This window comes from Mastigoproctus giganteus, chromosome 12 (genome assembly GCF_048544385.1).
Source record: "Mastigoproctus giganteus isolate SK-2022 chromosome 12, ASM4854438v1, whole genome shotgun sequence".
Taxonomy (NCBI): Eukaryota; Metazoa; Arthropoda; class Arachnida; order Uropygi; family Thelyphonidae; genus Mastigoproctus; species Mastigoproctus giganteus.
The window spans coordinates 122,736,454-122,758,893 of NC_143586.1; the positions used below are offsets into that span (position 1 = coordinate 122,736,454).

Genomic DNA, 22,440 nt, shown 5'->3' on the forward strand with positions numbered 1-22,440 from the left:
ATCTGATTGAGATGTATAAAGTCTTGAATGGTATGAGCATGCTCAATGCCGATGGGATTCTTCCTCTTGCTCATTATAATTACCTAAGAGGGCATAAATTCAAATTGAGGAAAGACAGCAATAGGATAGATGTGTGGAAGTTTGCCTTTAGCCAGCGGGTGGTTGATTGGTGGAAGAGACTTTCATCTTTTGTTTTGGAAGTTGATAGCCTAAATAAATTTAAGGCTGAGCTGGACAGGTATGTGGAACGAATGGAGGGTTGAAATCAGAGTGGGTTTTTTTTTTTTTTTTGGCTATTTCTGCTATTTCTGCTTGCTTTCTTGCATCGTGTGCTTCTACTAATGCTAATGCTATATCAATAATGAATGTTAAATTTATTGAATGATGCATGGAATGATGTTACTTCAACAAACATATTGAATTGCTTCAAGAAATCGAAATTAATTCAAATGAAATTTCAATCATAGTTGACGATGATGGAAACAAAGAAAACAACTTACCATTATCCAAATAGCTGCTACGTAACAATGTAGGTTTTAATAATAATATCGATGAATTTGAACAAATTGGTGACAACTTGTTAACTAACTTGTCTTCCTACAGAGAATAACATTGTAGATGCTGTGCTCAACAAAGACGATGGTAATATGATGACAAGTGAAAGTGAATCAAAATCAGTGCTGACAATCTCCCAAGCTTAAGGTGTGCAATGGACAAATTATTTATTATTTATTTTTTTTATGTGAACCCCAAACACAAGAGGTATTAGAACCTATAGTACTTAGTACCGTGCTTGGGTTGGAGGTTGAGAAGACGAAAGAAGATATTTGTTGACATTGGACTTGAACTTCTGTAGATTGTAATTTTCAGGAAATACGTATGAAGGAAGGTTGTTCCAGAAAACGGCAGTTGAATGAATAAATGAGGAAGATGAAAAGTTGGTTCTGTGGGTTTGAAGTTGGACAGTAAATGGATGTTGGCTAGTGGCGGCACGTGTTCGGACTGTTTTGAAAGAGTGAGCGGGAATTATAGAAGCCAATTCAGAAGAACAGTGCCCATGGAAGTATCTGTAGAAGAGGCATGCAGCAGAAACAGTACGTCTATGAGAAAGCGAGTGGAGAGAGTATGTTAGAGATTAATCGTTAATTAACCTAATTGCTCTCTTCTGAATGGAATCAAGAAGCCTTAGAGAGGTTTTGGGGGCACCACCCCAGATGTGGGAACAATATTCCATGGCGGGACGGATTTGCGATTTATACAGAGTGAGCAGATGTTTGGAAGAAAAGTAAAGAGAAAACCAAGTTTTTTAGATGCAGAGGAAGCAATATTTGTAATGTGCTTGTGCCAAGAGAGATTAGAAGTCAGGGTAATCCCCAAAAGAGATATATCATTTTGAGTAGAAATCGGAGTGTCACTAAAGATAATCATAGGAGCAGAAGAATCCTTTTTTGGGAGATATAAGACAAGACCGAGTTTTAGAAGGGTTGAAATCAACTAAGTTGTCTTTGCTCCACTGGAGAATTACCCGAAGATCGGCATTTAAGGAATTGGTAGCAGATTTTCGGGAAGTTGAAGCTGATTGAGCAGGTCAAGGTTTCTCAAAATGGAAAGTGAAATGCAATGTGCTATCATTGGCAAAACTATGGATAGGATTTCCAGTCAATGGAAGAAGGTCATTAATATACAAGAGTAAAAGAGTGGGGGAAAGAACTGAACCTTGGGGGACACCGGCGTTAGTGGAGAAGTTAGAAGACAGAGAGCCATCTACCATCACCCTCAGTGAGCGATCAGAGAGAAAACTGGATAACCAATTACTAAAAACAGTTGGCAAAACAATAAGATGAAAGCTTGTTTAGAAGACCTTTATGCCAAACAAGATCAAAAAGCCTTTGAGATGTCAAGAGCAACTATTTGTGTTTCACCTAACCTTTCCGAATTAGTCCATAAATGGGTAACATAAGCCAGAATATCACCAGTGGATCGACACTGACGGAATCCATACTGGCGATTGTTGACCAGACGGACGGTTTCTAGGTAGTTTAAGAGTTGGCGGTTAATTGATTTCTCCGTTACTTTAGAAAGAGTAGAAGTAATTGCAATGGGACGATAATTGGATGGGAGGGATTTGTCACCCTTTTTAGGAACTGGCTGGATTATGAGCAAATTTCCAACAGAAGGAAAAACACCTTTGGAATAAGAAAGTGAAAAAAGGCGGCAAAGAATAGGAGTAAGTTCAGGAGCACAGGTTTTGAGAAGAAGTGGAGAAATACCATCAGGACCTGGAGCTTTCTTAGCATCAAGATTCATCAAAATCCTTCTGATATCCTTTTGACGGAAGACCACAGGAGGCATTGAATGGAGCATGTTGGAAATGGTGGGAAGTGTTTTACCAAGATCATTAATACATGAGTGGGAAGGAAAATGGGATGCTAGCAGGTCAGCTTTATCCTTGGCTGAAGTGAAAACAACCATCTGGTTTGGACAGAGGTGGGAGCAGAGATGGGCAAAAGTTGCGGCCAATAGCTTTGGCAAGAGACCAGAATGCTCGGCTACCATTAGGGCAAGAAGCAAGTTTTCTACTCTTAGCCTGTTCAAACTCCAGTTTGGACTGATTAATAACTGCTTTACAATTGTTGCAAGCTTTGGTGTAGGCAGAAAATTAAACTGAAGAATTAGAAACATGCCAATTACGATATGCAATATTCTTCTCTTGAACAGCCTTAGCACATTTATGGGAAAACCAAGGTTTAGATAAAGGACGAGATTTTAAAGTGGAGTGTGGGATAAAGGATTCCATTCCTGCAAGAATAATTGCACTGACACGATCTGAGCAAACGTTGACATCAGAAGTTTTGAAACAGTACTCCGACCATGGAAAAGAAGAAAAGAAGTCTCGCAGGTCATCCCATTTTGCATTCGTGTAATGCCAAACAACACGAAGTTGGCAATAGCCATGAGATAAAGGTTCCATTGGTGATCTGAAGTGCCTAAAGGACCTCTCACTTCGACTGTGTACTTAGAAGGGTTGTTTGTGAGAAAAAGATCAAGCGTATTGGCTGTATGATTGGGATTGTCCGGTATTCTTGTAGTTAAATGAACAATCTGTGCTAGGTCATTAGTAATTGCAAAAGCCTCAGCATCTCGACCTGCTGGGTCGGTGTGACTAGAAAATGGAAGCCAGCTGGAGTTGTGAACATTAAAATCACCAAGGAAAATTACCTCACTGTTAGGAAAGTTGGACTGGAGAAAGTCAAGTTGCAAAGAGAGGAAGTCAAAGGGCTCCAAGTGATTAGTGGAGTTTGGAGAACGGTAGAGACAACAGATGAATTTGCACAATGAGGTAGAGAGATTTTAAGCCAGAGAAGGTCAAAGAGAATAGATTCCAAATTGCCAAGTCTCTGACAGGGAATATCAGAACGGACATATGCACATGTGTACCGCCTTTGAGGCAAAAGGAGTCGTACAACGAATAATTTGGGCATCTGAGATGAGCAGTAGTTGAATCAACCGATAACTGAGATGCTGTCAGAAAAAGTACATGAGGTTTGGCAGACTGCAAGTGGAAATGGACAATGTTGAGATTAGAATTGAGACCACATATATTTGTTAAATGAATTAGGAAGTTAATTTTTTTGAAGAAACTGAGGCAAATTAACTGAGTTTTAAAACATTGACTGTTTTAAGGGGAAACTTGAGAAATATCAAAGTGAAATCTTTAAAACTTTTATCAGTTTTAAGATTCATAAATAAAAAGACTAATTGAAATCGTTTTTATTATTAATTACTATTGTTTTTAGATACTGAGAAATGAATTGTGTTTATTATTAATTGTATGGTTTTAAAATTACAGACAAATAAATTTGTGTTTAATATTAAGTGTATTGTTGTTTATACAAGCATATTAATACAAATAATATGTAGGTAAATACTAATATTATTTATTTCTCTAATATTTCTTTTGTTTTTTGAATCTATCTTTTTATCATCAATTTATTGAGAATTCAAAAAATTAGGAGGTTCATCACTGATATAGTGAGTAATGGTTATAACGAGAAAATTTTGTCGATCCCTCAATGCTCGTTATAACCAAGTTCGACTGTATTTTACTGGGACTCTTATTTTTATTTATTTTTTATTTTTTCCCCTTATGATGAATTTTCTTTTACAATCTCAATTTCACTTGCGTTTTCCTTTATGCCATTTTGGTTTTTCCTATCTGCATTGTGGAGTCCCCTTTTAGGATATCAGCCCAAAAAAAAAAAAAAAAAAATTGCGTATATAAATATAATCAGGAAAAAAAACCCAATTATTTTTATCGATATGTTTAAACAAACGCTGTAATAATACTGCAGAATGTAAAGAAGAGTACAGCCAGGCCTTGCATAACGCAAGTTTGATTAACGCGTTTTTCAGTTACCACGATTTGAAAAAATTATACCAATTTTTACTTTACATGATGCATATTTTCAGTTAACACGATCTTTTTATGTGATAATTGAAAAAGAGTTGAATCATGCACTAAGCTTCTGACGGCCAATAAACAAATGTTTTCCCGCTGCCTGCCTCAGTGCGTTCCATCAACCGTTGGAAGTAGACGTGTTACTTGTTTGTCTCCTGCTAATAAAGTCATGTGCAGACATATTTAAAAATTCTAATTTTCTATCCCTGTTAATTATGAATAAAAGAAAGATTGCAATAAAAAAAAAAAAAAAAAAAACTTGGAATTATTACTTTAGCTCAGGGGTGGACAACTTAATTTGTGATGCGATCTACTTTTTTCCTTCAAAATGTGTCATGATCTACAGTCTCAAAAATTTCATTGCACAAGATTAAAAACGTTAATCAACACATTGAAAAATGTTGTTTCTAAATTTTAAAATTCACTACAATTCAGAATTCTTAGTTTAAATTCATGCGTATTTAAATTTTTAATTTATGCGAAGTTTGTCTTCATGTCATCTGCCAAGCTTTCAAAATTGGGCATATACTGTGATAAGGCCAACAGTGAAGATTCTTTTGTATGCAAGTCTATAAGAGCACAGCGATTCTTTGTTTGTTTCAAATACGAAAAGGCCGATTCACAGAGATATGTGGAACCAAAACAGGAATTTAAAAGTTGACAGCATTTTTTTTTACATTTGGGTACTTTTCTCGGCAAACACATTTCCAAGTCTTTTTCTGATGATCTGGCTTTTAGGAAGATATTGTTTTGCAATGTAATAATTTCATTTTCAAGTTTGTTGTTGTTTGTTATTTGGTTTTTAGGAGCATTAGCAACTAAGGCCATATTGCTCCGGGATATGCGGTGGTCATTCCTTGACCTTTCCGCATCCTCCGTATTTGGTGGTGACTGGCTCGAACCCCGGTCTAATCAAGAAGCGTGTGCTACGCACTCATTTTCAAGTAATATTTTCTCCATTTGAAAAATCACAGCGAATTTTTTCTGCAATTTGTTTCGTATCCAAGTGGACATTAAATGGATAAGAAATATATTGAACAATGTCTTCAATTGTTTTAAAATCACTGAATCTGGTTTCAGAATCGTCCACAACATTCTCAATTTCAGAAACATATTTCTCACTATTAAATTCAAAAACAATATTTTTGCAAATGATCTTGCATATTTGCAAAATGGTCGAATTTTTTTTTTCTTTGAGATCCTTAGCCATTGCCAAAAATTGATATTTATATGCAGAAATACTACTAATCATGTCACCCACATTTTTATTTTTTTCTTGTAATTCCAAATTCAGATCACTTAATTTACTGGTAAAATCTGCCAAAAAAGCCAGATTACGCAACCACTCCGTATCTTGTAGCTGCTGATAATCATCTCCACTTTGATCAACAAATTTTTTAATTTCATTGAGCAAATTTCGAAATCTCTGTAGAAACTTACTCCGACTCATCCACCTCACATCTGTGTGTAATATCAGATTAGTTCTTTTTCATCGAGTTGCATTTTGAAGTTTCCTTTGAAGAGATTGTTCTCTGATGGAATTCACGATTTTGAAAGGGATGTGCATAGCACTTTTAGTATTTAATCTTTTATTGGCTAACACTTGTTGGTGGATGATACAGTGGTAACTCAAAAAATCTGGGAATTCATCATCCTTTTGGCACAGTACGATAAATCCATTAAGATTCCCTGTCATTGCTTTAGCTCCATCTGTTGTTACTGATACGAGCTTAAATAGTGGTAATTTAATTTTTTCAATAAAATGTTTGAATAAGTTAAAGATATCACGATTCTAGTTCTTTCTTTTAACGAAACCATACCCAGAAGTTCTTCTCTAGTGGCAGAATCATCGAAAACCATACAAATAAAAATGAGCAACTGAGCTGTATCACTGACATCTGTAGATTGATCCAGTTGTAAAGAAAAGGACACACAATTAGCAATATGAGCACGCAGTTGTTCGCTCACATTTTTACTCATTTTTTCGATGCGTCGCATCACAGTATTTCAAATTAATTGCAGATCTTGACGGGCACTTTTAATTTAATTTTTGTTCTTAAAATTTTCAAAAAGAGAATCTGTTATTTCTAAAAATGCATCTTTGATGAATTGACCATCAGAAAATCATTTTTTTTTTTTTTTTTTTTTTTTTGCAAGAAGATGACTCACTTTAAATGATGCTACATTTACTGCTTTAGATTTTAAATTAGATGTCATGAAGAAATTTTGTTGCGTGAATAATCTGGATTTAAGTTCTAATTTATTTTCTCTAAGGTCACTATTTGGCAGAAAATCGGATTGGTATTTACCATGGAGTCCGTTGAAGTGCCTTTCTAAATTTCCTTTTTTGGGTGTAGCCACGGAAGCATTGCAAATCAAACAGCAACATTTTTCTTTCATCATTACAAAAAAGTATTCTAGTTCCCACTCTTGATGAAAATGATATGTTTTACTCTTTTTTGTAGTATTCATTTTAAATCAAAAGGTATTAAATTAACATATAAGTACTGTCCAGTTAGTAAATCAGCAAAAGCAATGCTTACCAATGCGAACCAAAAAAATATTCTGTCTGAACAGCTAACTTAGGATAATTGATGAAGAGGATTCCCAAATGAGGAAGTTGTTTCCAAAATAACCGGACAAACACACCACCGTTTATTGCTCTGTTTGGTTATATCGTTATAAGAATCAGTTTTGAATGCCTTTGTGATATTTCTCCAAAGATATTTCTGGAGGTCACGACCATAAAATAATAAAAACAATTTGCACTTTCCGGTTTATTGGACTTTTCTGTTAGTGTAATCTAATTATAAATGGGTAGTAAACTCAATCTTATTGCATTTGCAATAATACCGACAGTTGGAATTCTGTGGGGTTTTACTTTATTATGGTGAAATGTGTTTCTTCTTCAATGAAATCTTCAATCATGCAAAAAAAAAAAAAATTTCAGAATCTGCTCTTCATTCCTATTTTTGAAGCTTCGTAAAAAAATAAAATTAAAAAAAATAATGTGCAGGTAGTGAAACCCACTGCACAATATAAAATTTTGGTAGTATACCTGACTGCGCAAATCAAGGGATGACTGTATACAGTATTTAAAATTCATCGTGATCGATCGAAATTAAACCCGGGATCGACTGGTAGATCGTGATCAACTCGTTGGCCACCCCTGCTTTAGCTGAAAAACTTGATGTTATTAAATAACATGAAAGTGGTAACATGCAAACGATGCGAAAATCATAAGAGATCTAGGATACAGTGAGTCTACCATGTCTAGGATACAGTGAGTCTAATCATGCGAAAATCGTAAGAGATCTAGGATACGTAGAGTCTACAGTACAAACTGTCTTGAGCCGTAAGGGCGAATATAAAGAGAAAGGTAAAAAAGCTTCATCAACTTTATTTGTTTTACAAAATACCAGAAACAGAACTCCAATAATGATTGAAATGGAAAATCTTTTATCAATTTGGATAGAAGATTGCAATCAAAAAAGAATTCCATTATCTAAGGACAATATTCAGAGAAAAGCTATTAACATTTTTAATAATCTCAAAGAAACAAAATACCAAGGGGAGACTGAAACGTTTGTTGTTAGTTCAGGGTGGTTTGAACATTTCAAAATCGAGCAGGACTGCATAATGTTAAAGTAACAGGGGAAGCTGCTAGTGCTGATGAAGATGCTGCAGCCAAATTTCCTGCAGAATTGCAAAAAATCATTCAGGATGGTGAATACAACAGTCGGCAAATAATTAATGCAGATGAAACGGGCCTATTTTGGAAATGGATGCCAACTAAAACTTATTTGGCTGTAAATGAAGCATCCCAACCTGGATATAAAGTCTCAAAAGATCAACTAATGCTTTTATTAGGAAGCAATGCTCAAGGTGATTTTAAATTGAAGCCTATGCTTGTGTACCATACACGAAATCCTAAAAGGATACAGCCATCGAACTCTTCCAGTCATTTTGCATTCAAATAAAAAAGCATGGATGACCAAAGCCCTATTTGAAGACTGGTTTACATCTTATTTCTGTCCAACAGTTGAAGCCTATTGCAAGAAAAATAATCTTTCTTTTAAAGCTCTGTTGCTTTTAGATAATGCACCTGGACATCCTTCGGCATTTGGTGACTTAAATGAAAATGTGAAAGTTGTTTTTTTTACCAGTGAATACGACTTTGTTATTGCAATCCATGGAACAAGGACGATTGCAACTTTCAAGGCTTACTATTTCCGTAGGCTTACTACGTAGTAGTAAGCCTACGGAAATAGTAAGTTAGTTAAGGAAATAGTTAGTTTAGTTATAAATATAAATAGTTATAAATAGTTAGTTATAAATAGTTAGTAAGGAAATAGTTAGTTCCGTAGGCAACTTTCAAGGCTTACTATTTCCGGAAATCATCATCATCATCATCAGCCATTTTCAATCCACTGCAGGATGAAGGCCTCTCCAGCAACTTTCCAGTTCCTTCTGTTTTGAGCACTGGCCATCCATTTACTACTCAAACACTCATGAATTTCATCTATCCATCTCCGCCTTTGTCTTCCAGGTTTTCTTCTAGCTCCTCTTGGGTACCATTCTGTTATTTTCTTAGTCCATCTGTCATCATGTCTTCGAGCTATGTGTCCTGCCCAAGACCATTTTAGTTCTTTAGTTTTGATAAGAATGTCCTTTACTTGAGTTTGCTGCCTAATCCATGTGTTTCTCTTCTTATCTAACAGTCTGATTCCCAATATAATTCGTTCCATTCTTCGCTGTGTAGTTCTTAGCTTCTCTTCCATTCTTTTGGTGAGTGCCCAAGTTTCACTTCCATAAGTCATGGTGGGGAGTATACATTGATTCATTATTTTACGTTTCAGACAAACTGGGATATTGCTCTTCAGTATGTGACTATATTTCCTGAATGCTATCCATCCAAAATTTATTCTTCTCTTGACTTCCAGCCATTTATCATTATTACAGCTAATAACTTGTCCCAGATAAGTATATGACTCCACCTTTTCAATTACTGCTCCTTCAATCATTATTTCCCTTTCCGTGGCATACTTGTTCATCATTACTTTTGTTTTAGCCATATTCATCTTTAGTCCAAAATCCTTACTAACTGTGCATAACTGATTAAGATTTTCCTCTAATTCTTTGGGATCGTGGCTTATGACCACAATGTCATCTGCAAATCGTAAATGGTTTAGGTACTCTCCGTTCACATTGACTCCTTTCTGCGACCAGTCTAATCTTCTGAAAGCTTCCTCAAGGGCAGCAGTAAACAGCTTCGGAGATATTGTGTCTCCTTGTCGAACTTTCTCGATTTTAAATTTGCTACTGTCTTTGTCTAGTCTAATAAAGGATGTAGCACTCTCATATATTTTCTTCAAAATCATAATATATGGAGTATCTATGCCTTGTCTTTCCAGTGCCCGAAACATTGCCTTATGCTGTGTGGAGTCAAATGCCTTTTCATAATCCACAAATGCCAGGCATAATGGTGTTTTATATTCATTTGCTTTCTCCATTAGCTGTGATATTACGTGAAGGTGATCCATAGTTGAGAATCCTGTCCTAAAGCCAGCTTGCTCTTTCGGTTGATTCTCATCAAGTATTCTTTCTAATCTGTTAGTAATGACCCTTGTGAACAACTTGTAGATATGGGATAACAAACTAATTGGTCTATAATTTCCAATTTCTGATTTATCTCCTTTCTTATGCAGCAAAACTATGATTGCATTATTCCACTGCTTAGGCGTCACACCTTTTCTAATGCACTTTGTGAAGAGCCTTGCCATAGATTTTGATTTCCGTAGAACATTTGCATAGGCGCTTGAAGCTACAATAGGAGATAATGCAATTTCTGTACCAGTATTTTGGAAAAAATATAACATACGAGTGGCCATTGAAAACATTTATGCAGCATGGGAAGAAGTGACAGCCAGCAATGTGAGAGCAGTTTGGAAGCATCTTTTACTCCATTGCACAAACGATTTTACTGGCTTCAAAGATGCAGTTCAAAAAGTTATTGAAGACATAACTAATATTGGTAATGACCTTGTTTCAAAGGCTTGGATATGGCTAACATTCAAGAATCACTGAATTCACATTCAGAACAGCTAAGTGACAACAATCTCCTTCAACGAGAGGAACAGTGTGTGTAGGAAGAAGCTAAAGAAAACGAGTGTGAGCCAAATGAAAATGTTACCGCAAAGGAGATAATGGTAAAAGAACTAGGTAAACCTTTACTTTCGCAGAGAACCTTAAACAAAAGGTAATGGATGTTGATCTGATCCCAACATCAAAAGAAGCATTATTTCGCCGGGACATAGAGAAGCTTGTTGTCAGCTATCGGACATTGTATGATGGAAAAATGAAAGCCAAAACTGTTCAAACAACTGTGTTCAGATATTTCCGTAGCAAATAGTTAGTTTCTTTATTATGTATTTTATGCAATAAACATTTAATTTTAAAATTCTTTATGGACATTCCCTGAAGGTCACGGACCAATTATAATTTTTCCTATTGATTCAATTAACGTGTTTCCATTTTGCACAATGCGCTCTCGCGAGACAAATTAATCGTGTTAATCGAGGCCAGCCTGTATTGAACTAAACTCTGTGTCACAACAGCCCATGAGGATATGATGACCAGTCACACGGCTTTGATGGGTCATCTAATGGTCAGTGAATAGACTTCCATTGCCATGTTTCTGGCTTTTGTGACCAGCACCCTCTGCCTTTCACAACTAGCTCCTCATTTCACATCACGATGATTTCATAAATTTGGGCCCTTACCAGAATCATACCTGGGCCGCCTGCACGGAAGACATGAGTGTCAGCACTGAGCTACTGGGGAGCCCAACAACAACAATAGAGTATTGTACACAAATAAATATGGGCGCTTCCATAGCCAGGTGGGAAGGAGCAGCAGTGCATAGCACGTGCTTCTTGATTAGACTGGGGTTCGAGCCTGTGCCCACCAAATATGGAGGATGAGGAAAGGTCAGGGAATGACCACCGCCTATTATCCTGGAGCAATATGGCCTTAGTTGCTAATGCTCCTAAAAAAAAAGACAAAAAACATATGACAAATTAGTTTAATTACTAATTTTATTACAAAAACAATATCAAAAATTGTTACAAAAATATTCCAAAAACATCCGCATTTTGTTCTTTAGCAGTAAAAAATAGCAATGCAATAACTAAATTATGAGTTCATACAATTTATGTGCATAATTATTTTTTCCTTGGCAAAAAATATCTATTAGATCATTGTAATTAATGCCATTTACTAGTTAAGATTCAATAAATAACAGTGACAAATTACTCATTTTATCTTAATTTAAACTATTCCTCAAATAGTTTTTATAAATATTTTTAAAATATCTAAAATGTTGGTGTATACTTGTGTTCGTCCATTTAGTTCAGCAATTAATCTATCACAAACAACATTGATTGTATTGCTAATAAGCATTTCTCTCCTAAAATTACTTCATTGTATCTCGTTTTGTCGCACGTTGTTTTTCTTTTTTTAGTTCGACTTTTTTTTTATCTTTGTATTGCCATTCATTAGTTAATAATTTACCTTCTCTTTCAATAATATTAAAATTGTTTCTAAAATGCAAAATATTTCAATGTAATGATTTCAAAAGATCAGAACCATTCACTAAATTTATTGCAGGATCTTGTAACAATTTACCTGTTTTATTTAATGTATGTAATATTTTATCCCAGAGGACAGTAAGCAATGCAGTTTCATATTCAACAATATTTTTTATTAATTTAGTACATTCTAAATGCTCCACTGATCTTTCATGTTCACTTGTTGATAAATTAAGGTTTATTTTATTAATTTATAACCATTTTGAAGAGCTGGGACAGCATCAGTCCTAGCTGACCATCTTGTATCATTTAAATTTTTCAGTGTTAGTGAATTTCTTTCCAAACGTTGATTTAAGACATTCCATCTTCTTGGGGAAGCAGAAAAAAAAATTATATAAATTTTGTATAAAGTGGAAATAATATGTTACAGTAGAACAAGATTTAGCTGCATTAGTTCCAATTAAATTTAGAGAGTCCATAGTACATGGTACATAAAATGCAGTAGAACTGTATGGCTATCGCATGTTAAACCCAGTTCTGTGGAGCAAAAATATCCTAAATAAAACAAAGAAACTTATATTTCAAACAATTGTACAAAGTCTTCTATTGTATGGAGCAGAAACCTGGACATTGAATAGGCGAGCGGAAAACAAATTGCTCTCCACAGAAATGGATTTTTGGAGACGCTCAGCAGGAACTTCTAGAAGAGACAGAAAACGGAATGAAGACATAAGGGGAAAAATGGAAGTGAAAAAGACTATTATTGACACCATCAAAGAAAAGCATCTAACATGGTATGGACATGTAAAAAGGATGCAAGAAAACAGATATCCAAAGGCTGTCCTGGAATGGATACCTCCTGGAAGGAGGAGAAGAAAACCTAGGAGGACATGGATGGATGGAGTACGGGAGTGCACGACAGCCTGAGGCTTAACCGACCAAGACACCTTGAACTGCACTTTATGGCGGGAAAAAATTCCTAACAAGAAATAACTCGTAGACTGAGGAAACCCATTGTAAATGGAAACACTCCTCTTGAAGAAGAAGAAGAACTATATTGCTTCAATCTGGCTTGGACTCCTGAATACTTTCTTGCTATATTTGAAGTATTGTCATAATTTCTATATATTCAGCATTTTTGATGTTCTATAGGAAGGAAACCTACAAATTGTTCTTTGATGATGCCATTTTGTGACATGTATCTTATGATAAACAGTAATTGATCAATGTGTCTAATGTCATGGATTGAATCAACAATAATAGAAAAATATTTTGCTTCCTGAATTTCAAAAACCACCTTTTCAACTTTTTCTGTCATCAATCCTATAAATTCATCACAGATTGTGTGAAAGGTAATTAGTTTTGCCATGTCCACAATTAGCATACATCTCTATGTGATTTCTTAAAAAATATCAAATTTACTCCAATATTCTAGGCAACTTAAGTAATTACCACTACATTTCGTATAAATTTTGTCATTACTACTCACTCCTAAATACTAAACCAAATTTACTCAAAATCTGAACAGTAGCAATAATTATTTTTAAAATATCTCACCAATAATTTTATTCAGACTGAATTTGTTTCATTAGTTCCATGTCAGTACTACCCACAATTGAACGTCTCTTAAAATAAACACACATAGCATTAATGTGATCTGATGAATTTTTGTGCACACGTAAAGACCTACAAATAATTTTCCAGTCATTAAATAAAACCAGTTATAAATTTATTATTTGAATTTGAAAATAATTTGCACACGAAACAGTAGATGTATTTGCTGGTATCAAAAAATATCAGCCATTCGTGTTTTTCCTTTGTTCCATTCATTTTTGTACAGTAAAATCTGTTTCATGAATAATAAAGTTTGTCACTGTCCTTATACATTGTTTTTAAATTTAAAATTTTTCCAAAATTTGTTGGTGCATTAATTAAAAAATGTTCTCTGAAACATTTATTAATTTCCACGGGCCGCTTTGCAATATTGATTGGATACACAATATCACATGATGGTTCATTTAAACTTTCTTTAAAATTTTCATTGTCACTAATTGCACTACCACTAGTTAACTGTTCATTTCCTATTGTTCGTATATTTTCTTTACACTGCATCTCAGTCTCTTCTTTGGTGTTTGCTTCCTCTTCTCCTGTTCTTGCACTTTTAGTTTCCTCATTTATATTTTTTGCTACGTGCAAGAAAAAGAGGCATTAGAGCATGTTTCTTTTTTTTTTTTCTTTCCGAATTTGATCTTTTTCTCATTGCCTCTTTCGTTTAGATGCCCCTGATTCATATTTTTGCTGCACTATTAAGGACTGAAAAAGACTAAAGAAAAAGACTTATTTTATTTTTACAAACTAATTATTTTTACTTACTTTATATTCTGAACAGTACTCTCATTAAAATCATATCAAAATAATATATACTGTTTGTTTATATTATCATAATAATATATACTGCTATATAAAGTAAATTACATTTGCTGTGGTGGTCGCTGACCTCCATTAGGAGATGGCACACAGAGAAGAGAAGAAGAAAATTTGAATTGTTTTAAATGTAAGTAATGAACAGTTTTTTTTTTTTTTTTTTTTTACGAACGGATGTTTTTTTTTCTTGCTCTTAATTTCACAAATTTAACAGTTGTCATCATAATTTATAGAGTTCGTTACCTTGAATTCGATAAATAATGATAAATTAGACATTTTGTCCTGCATTAAATTATTTCGTAAATAGTTTTTTATTCTTTTTACTGCTGAAAATTACCATTCACCACTTGCATTTGTCACAGGCATTGTGAGAAATATTTTCGGAATTGTGTCGACATTCAGAAATGTCCATCCAAATCCATCATTAATAATATTGTATATATACTGAACATTTGAAACATTTTCTTCTTTGGCATAGTTGCTGCCATTGTGATTAATGCCTTTATATCATTGTTTTAATTACTGCTTCATTTAATTTGTTGTTTATTGACAATTTCAGATTTTTAATTCAAATGAGATTATAGTAACAGCTTAAGTAATATAACATAATGATTCAATATAAAAATTAACACTTGAATCAATTCATATTTTAAGAGCGAGAAAATAAAAAAGCTTTCAATAAAGGAAACATGCCATAGTCAGATTAGATAAAGAAACATTACATTGATTTGATATTTAAATTTCTGTTACAACAGAATCAAAATTTATTAAACTACAAACTACTTTCAGAGAGATAGATACCTACCTATATTTACTTCAGTGTGTGCACCCCTATGTATCACACTTTAACTTTGCACATCAACAATTAAACTAAATATTACAGTTTTCAGGTCTCAGCTTATATAGATTCTCAAATCCATGGGTGGTCCAATTAAAATAGTTTCTGTAGAGCGAATAACATTTCCATATAACGAACGGATTTCCAGAGAGGTTGGTACGCATTGTTCGCACCTCTGGCCTTTAGGCAGAAGAGCTGCTCCTGAAGAAAGCACAAATTAAGAGCTAAAAGGATTAACATTCTGCAATTTACTGTCATAATACATTTACAACCACCTCTCCCACATACTATACCGAGAAGTCTTGCTAGTCATTGCTTTCTTGTGTTCATAGCCAGTGGAAAAGATTAAGGCATATTCTGGATGTGGTTAATACACTGTGGTTAGTCTGTTTTCTACTGTTACACCTTATTAGAGAATTAGGAGAGAGTGATTTTCCTTTATTCTAGAAATTAATGTGTTCTTTCAGAGAAATTTGTCATCCGCACTTTCAGTAAATTTCACCTGGCTCTGTTTACATGGTAGGTACAAGCAGGCCCTAGTCTAGATCAGGGCATTAAAAAAAGAAATCGCTTTAAAAATTTCAGATTATAGAGGCCCCCCCTCTATCATGAGGCCCAAAGCTAGCACCTCATGTGCCTATTTATAAGTGCGGCCCTGTCTACTTCTTTTTCTTATAGTAGAGTTTAATACCTTGTACTCCTCTCTGTCACTTCTTTTTCTCCTTCTCTTTTCCATCATGCTCAGGGTTCCTTCCAAATCGGCGCCTCCGTAGCCAGGTGGGCAGGAGCAGCAGCACGTAGCACTGCTGCTCCTGCCCATGGTCTAATCAAGAAGCGTGTGCTATGCACACACTTCTTGATTAGACCGGGGTTCGAGCCCGTGACCACCAAATACGGAGGATGCAGAAAGGTCAGGGAATGACCACCGCGTATCCCGGAGCAATATGACCTTGGTTGCTAATGCTCCAAATAACAAACAAACAAACCTTCCAAAATCTATGGTTTCCTTCTTTTTTTCCCTTTTGTTTTCCTATTTTCTCCTCAACTGTTTGCTGTATAATTCCTTCCAACCTGTTTACCTTTCATTTCAGTGTGTCTTGTGTTGAATTACTAGCATTTCTTTTTCTCTTTAGTTTATCATTAAATGCATCTGTTTTGTTCCTGTTTTTAAATTCTTGTAAATTCCAATTTTTTGTTATTCCTACTTTTTTTTTTTTTTTTAATCTTTTTATCTTTATTGTACAGGCTACAGGGTTGTGGCCTGATTGCACTCAACCTGGCAAGCTTTGCAGTTCTTCATAGTATTCTTATATCTCTTAGTTGTTATAATGTAGTCAATTTTGTTTCTAGTAATTCCATCAGGTGAGATCCAAGTATAATCGGTAGCTTAAATTTATTGCCTTCAACAGAAAAAAAATCCTCAAGAGTAATAAGCCCGATCGTGACACACCTGATCCTAGTGGTGATATCTGTGACTGCCACAAGCCTGATGATGACCTATATTAAACTATCCACACTCAATATTATGACCTATATTAAACTAGCCACACTCAATATTATGACATTGTCAGGAAAAATTGAGGGGTGTGAGGATATATTAAAGGACAGAAAAATAAACATACTCAGACTGAGTGAATCGAAATGGAAAGGAAATTGGTGTAGAGAGTTAAGAGGAGGTATTGTAGATCAAAAGATTAAGGAAAGGCTACTGGAGGTGAATACTATCAGCGACAGACTTGTGTCAATTAAATTGCAAATAAATGAGAGCGAAACAGTGCAGATAGTACGATGCTACACTATGAAAACTGGTTGCGAAGAAATGAAGTCATCATAGTTGATCTGAATACAAAAGTCGAAGTGGAGAGACAAAGACTAGAATACATGGGTCCGCCTTGTTGGGGACCTAGGAATGATGATGTTGAGAGGCTGTTGGATTTCTATTTACAGAACAGCTTGGTCATAGGAAACACCTGGTTCAAGAAGAGAAACAGCCACATAGTTGAGTGGGAGAAGACAGAGGGTGGTAATTAATGTCCCACAGGGTTCGGTGTTGGGTCCTCTGTTGTTTTGTATATTTATCAATGATATTGATGAAGGTATATCAGGCTTAGTGTAGAAGTTTGCAGATGATACAAAGGTTGGCAGGGTTGTTAATGACAGTAATGGCAGTGTGCTACTGCAACAGGATCTAGATAATTTGGGCAGATGGACTAAGAAGTGGCAACTGAAGTTTAACCTTGACAAATGCAAAGTACTGTATATGGATAGAAGTAACCACAGAGAAATTTTTCATTTTCTACCCTCTTAAGTACTACACTTTAAGGTGGTAGAAAATGAAAAAGACCTGGGAGTAATTGTGCAGTCCAGTCAGATATGAAGTTTTCTGAACAATGCAGACAGGCTGCGAGGGCAAGTCATGGGGTTTTGTCAATAATATATAGGAATTTTGCTAGCAGGGAAAAGGAGGTGATTGTCCCACTGTATAAGGCAATGGTCAGGCCACACCTTGAGTACTGCATACAGGTCCAGAGAAGGGCAACAAGATTGGTGAGGGGAATGAAGGGATCCTCTTACCAAAAGAGACTTAAGTTCTGCAAATTGCAGTGGCTGGAGACTAGGCACCTGCGTGGTGATCTGATTGAGGTGTATAAGGCCTTGAATGGGTTGAGCACACTGAATTCTGATGGGATCCTTCCACTTGTTCAGATTACGAACCTAAGGGGACATAAATTCAAATTAAGAAAAGACAGATGTAGAATAGATGCGGAAATTTGCCTTTAGCCAGCGGGCGGTTAATTGCTGGAACAAACTTCCATCTGTCGTGGAAGTTGATAGGTTAAATAAATTTAAGGAGGAACTGGACAGGCATTTGGAGGGAATAGTGTGTTTTTTTTTTTTTTTTTTGGCTGATGCTGCATAAGCTCATACACTTGCTTTCTTGCATCATGTGCCACTACTACTATAGTGACAGGATACGGTTGGGACGGTCAACAGGAATCCCTCATTGACTATATAATCATGGATAAGAAGCGAAACAGAAGACTAATGGACGTCAAGATCATTCCGAGTGTGTCCCTTGGTTGTGATCATAGGTTACTTGTTGGAGTTTTAAGATTCCCTAAATTGAAGAGGATAAAAATAAGGAGAGAGAGAGAGAGAGAGAGAGAGAGAGAGAGAGAGAGAGAGAGAGAGAGAGAGAAACTAAGGGTGTGGAAGTTGAAAGAAGAGGAAAAAGGGGCGATGTTCAGAGAAGAGTTCAGGAAGGTTGTACCTAAGACAGTGGTGAACAGCGTGGAATCAGAACGGAAAGCATTCAAAGACTGCATAGTAAGACTGACAGAGCAGGTTTGTGGAAGGACAAGCAGTAGAAGGAAAGAAACCCCATGGTGGAATGATAGGATGAGAGAGGCTGTGAAAATCAACAATAATGCATTCAGGACGTACTTTCAGAACAGAAATGATGAGAATAAAGAGAGAAATGAAACTGTGAAGAGAGGCCAATAGAATAGTCAATGAGGAGAGAAAACTGTGGTTGAAGGAATGGAGTGAAACTCTATGACAAGATATCGATGGTTATAAAAAGATGCTATATGGTATGGTGAGGAATAGAAGAAGTGATGGTGAGCAGAGCAAATACCTGTTGGATGAAATTGAGAACCTAATAACCAAGGATGAAAGAGAAGAGAAATATGGAAGAAGTATTTCAAAAATTTGTTGAACATGCAGGACAGTCAGCAAAAGGGACAAAGGCAAGTTGATCATAATAGAGGGGATGAAAGAGAAGATGCTGAGAGAGACAAGACAGCCAGACAGACTTGACGTATAATGATGTAGCGCAGGCATGAAAATACATCAAGACAAGTAAGTCTGCTGGTATGGATGAAATAAACGGAGAGATGTTGAAGCTACAAGCAAGTCAGGGATGGTGTAAACATACACTGTTTTGCAAGATCTAGGATGATAGACCAGTGCCGAAGGACTGGAAAGTTTGATCATCCTTTGTTGAAGAAGGGGAACCGAAAGAAATGTTCGAATTATAGAGGCATCACACTGACATCACATGTGAGTAAGCTTTACGAGAGGGTGTTGGAGAGGAAGATAAGAGTAATTATTGAAAACCGAAGAACAGTATGGCTTTAGGCCTGGCAGAATGACAGTGGATCTAATTTTCTGCATCAGGTATGATGGAAAAATGTCATGAACACAAAGAATTATGGATAGCATTTTTGGATATAAAGAAAGTGTTTCATGCTGTGAATATAGAGAAAGTGTGGGAGGTTTTGGGAAACTTGGGGATAGGGGAACATCTTGTGGAGAGAATTGAGAATACCTACACCAAAACAGTGAGCAAAGTAAGAACAGTGGTGGGGTTAAGAGAGAGCTTCGAAATAACATCAGGTTTGAGGCAAGGAGTCATCCTATCACCTCACCACTACTATTCATAGCTGTAGTGAATGCTGTGCAATGTAGAATGGCGAAACAATTTGGACAAGACCAGATGAAAGTCATTCTCTTCGCAGATGACCCCTGTATATGAGGAGAGAGCAGAGAACAAGTGCAACGGCAAGTTGATATATGGGCTAGTATGGCCAATGAATTTGAATGGTTTTCAGTCAGGAGAAGACTGAAGTAATGGTTCTAAAGAGGAGTGACAAGCCTGACAGATACATTACAATGGAAGGGAAAGAGCTTAAAATGGTTAACAACTTCAAGTATCTAGGAAGCACAATCACAAAGACTGGAGTGACAGGCGAAGAAATAAGTAGCAGGATACAAGCAGGCAGGAATTTCTACAGGCAGACGAGATCTGATCTGGAACAGGAACATACTACTCTAGTGTAAGTTGACCGTATACCTATTACATACCATTTATGACTTATGCATCTGAAACTTGGACTATGAGAAAAAAGGATGAAAGCAGATTACAGGGGACAGAAATGAGATTTGTGAGGAGCATAGCCAGAAAGACAAGGCACAACAAAATCAGGAATGATGTGATTAGGGAAAGAATTCAGGTTGAAAAACTTCAGGACAGGCTTGAAAGGTTCCGTTTGAAATTGTTCGGACATCTCAAGAAGATGAATGGAGAGGCATTTGCAAAGAAGAATTTTGATTTACAATTAAAGAACAAAAGACCAAGGGGAGACCAAGAATGAGGTAGCAGGACATGATAAAGACTGATGTCATTAAGAGAAGAGGAAACTGGAATAAAATCAATGATGGAGAGAAGTACACGGACAGGGATGGTGGCGAGGCTTCTTATGTCGACCTGTGGAACATCGGAATGACAGATAATGATGAAATCCAACTATGCTTGCTATTACTTTTTTGCTCAAATAATGCATTACTAATCCATAAATCACATCTATTCCAAAATTCTGCCAAATGATCACCTCATTCATTCCTTTCCCCCCCTAGCCTCCCATGGGCCTACTATGTTTCCATCTCTACCCTGTCTTACTTTAGCATTCAGATTACCCATTATAAGCACAGTGTCTTTAAATTTCTTTTTCATCATGACTTCCTCTAATTGTTAGTAGAATTCGTTTATTTCTTCTGAAAAGAAAAAATAAGTAACAACTTTTTTTTAAAAAATATTTTTTCCAATTTTTATGAAATTGATTTTATTTTTGATACTTAACTAATGTTTAGTTATACTCAAAGTCAAAAAAGAAAGATTAATATTTAAAACATTTACATACATAGTTTTTTAATTTTTTACGAACTTCCAAATTCTTTGAAAAATTTATTCTTGTGGCATACTATCAAAAAACTCATTTGCAAAAGGGTTAATCAATTGCAGTAAGTGATTATAGACTTAATTTTAGTTCAGTATCATTCATTACTGTTCTCTTTTTTTTCTGTTAGGTGATGAATCTTCTACATCTAGTGACTCAGCCTTGACTAGAAGTGAACCAAATGATCATGTGGATTCTAGACTAGAAATAAAATCTGAAAACACTAGGGTTAAAATACCTGGCTATGGCAGACCTTTTCTTCACCACAAGTCAGCCTCTGTATGTTTTGTTATATGTTTAAAATTTTGTTAATTCTTTAGTTTATAGTACTTCACGAGTTAAATTATGAATGTATATTTTTATAAGTATTGATCATTTTGCAGATAACATCATTTAGATGCACATGAAACAGCTGATCGTGGAATACAGATAACTGGATTAAGGTCTTATTATTTTTTTTTTTTGTCTTTTGAAGCTCGTGAGGTAGAATGAAAGGGACAATTTTTAAACTGAAAGATATTTACCTCTAAAGTTACTGCACACATGACACTATTGGTGTTAATCATATGGGTAAAAATATTCACATGGGATGGTAAGTAGTTATTTTGCAGAGGGATTTTTATTTCTGCATTTTACCAAGAGATAGTAATGACATTTAGCTTTAGTGAAAAATTAAGCCACAAACATTATGTAATAGGGCATTAGCAAGGGCACATGTACAAGAAAGCCAGCTTATATAGCATTGGCCAAAAAAAAAACAACAAAAAAAAAAAACACCCTTCTCATTTCACCCATCCACTCGCTCCAAATGTTTGTCTAGTTCTGCCTTGAATCTGTCATATATATATATATATATATGGGTATTTATTGTAACCCCTTAAAGGTAATGTTAAAGAGTTACATATAAAAATAGATATATAGTTGAAATGGTTTCAGTGAATGCAAGGTTAATAAATCAGGTATGACAGATGCACCTTAAAGTGCAAAGCAGCATTAAAGGATGCAATAGGTCCTTTGAGGTTGTCACAGACATTCTCTCAGATATGCCAGACAAGCTGTACGTGGCATATCTGAGAATCTAAAACACTGATGGAACTGATATTCAGGTGATGTTCAAGTCAAGTGGACCCAATTTTGGCGAAATCCTGACAGTCTGTGACAGCCAAATCCTCTGCTTGCACCTTCACGATGGTGGGACTGTTAGTAATCCTGGGTATAACCTCCATGCACAAGTACATGGTGGGTGACCACCCAGGTGTGAACCAACGTAAGCAGGGGTCGAGGTGTAGCGCCCACACCACATGGAGGAACGCTGCCCCTCTATGTTACCAGGCAGTACCACCACTTTGCTTATTGGAGGCTTGAAGTGGTGGAACCCATGTTTAGTCTCTA

At 35.7% G+C, this 22,440-nt stretch overlaps 1 protein-coding gene across 1 annotated transcript in view; it reads left to right on the forward strand.

Moving 5' to 3' along the window:
- Nucleotides 1-22,440, forward strand: part of LOC150077385 (uncharacterized) — a 214,918-nt gene that overhangs the window by 77,579 nt on the left and 114,899 nt on the right. Inside the window, exon 7 of the mRNA XM_090386145.1 lies at nucleotides 21,179-21,327. Within this exon, the coding sequence (XP_090242271.1) occupies nucleotides 21,179-21,327 (149 nt within the window). The remainder of the gene's footprint in view (nucleotides 1-21,178; nucleotides 21,328-22,440) is intronic.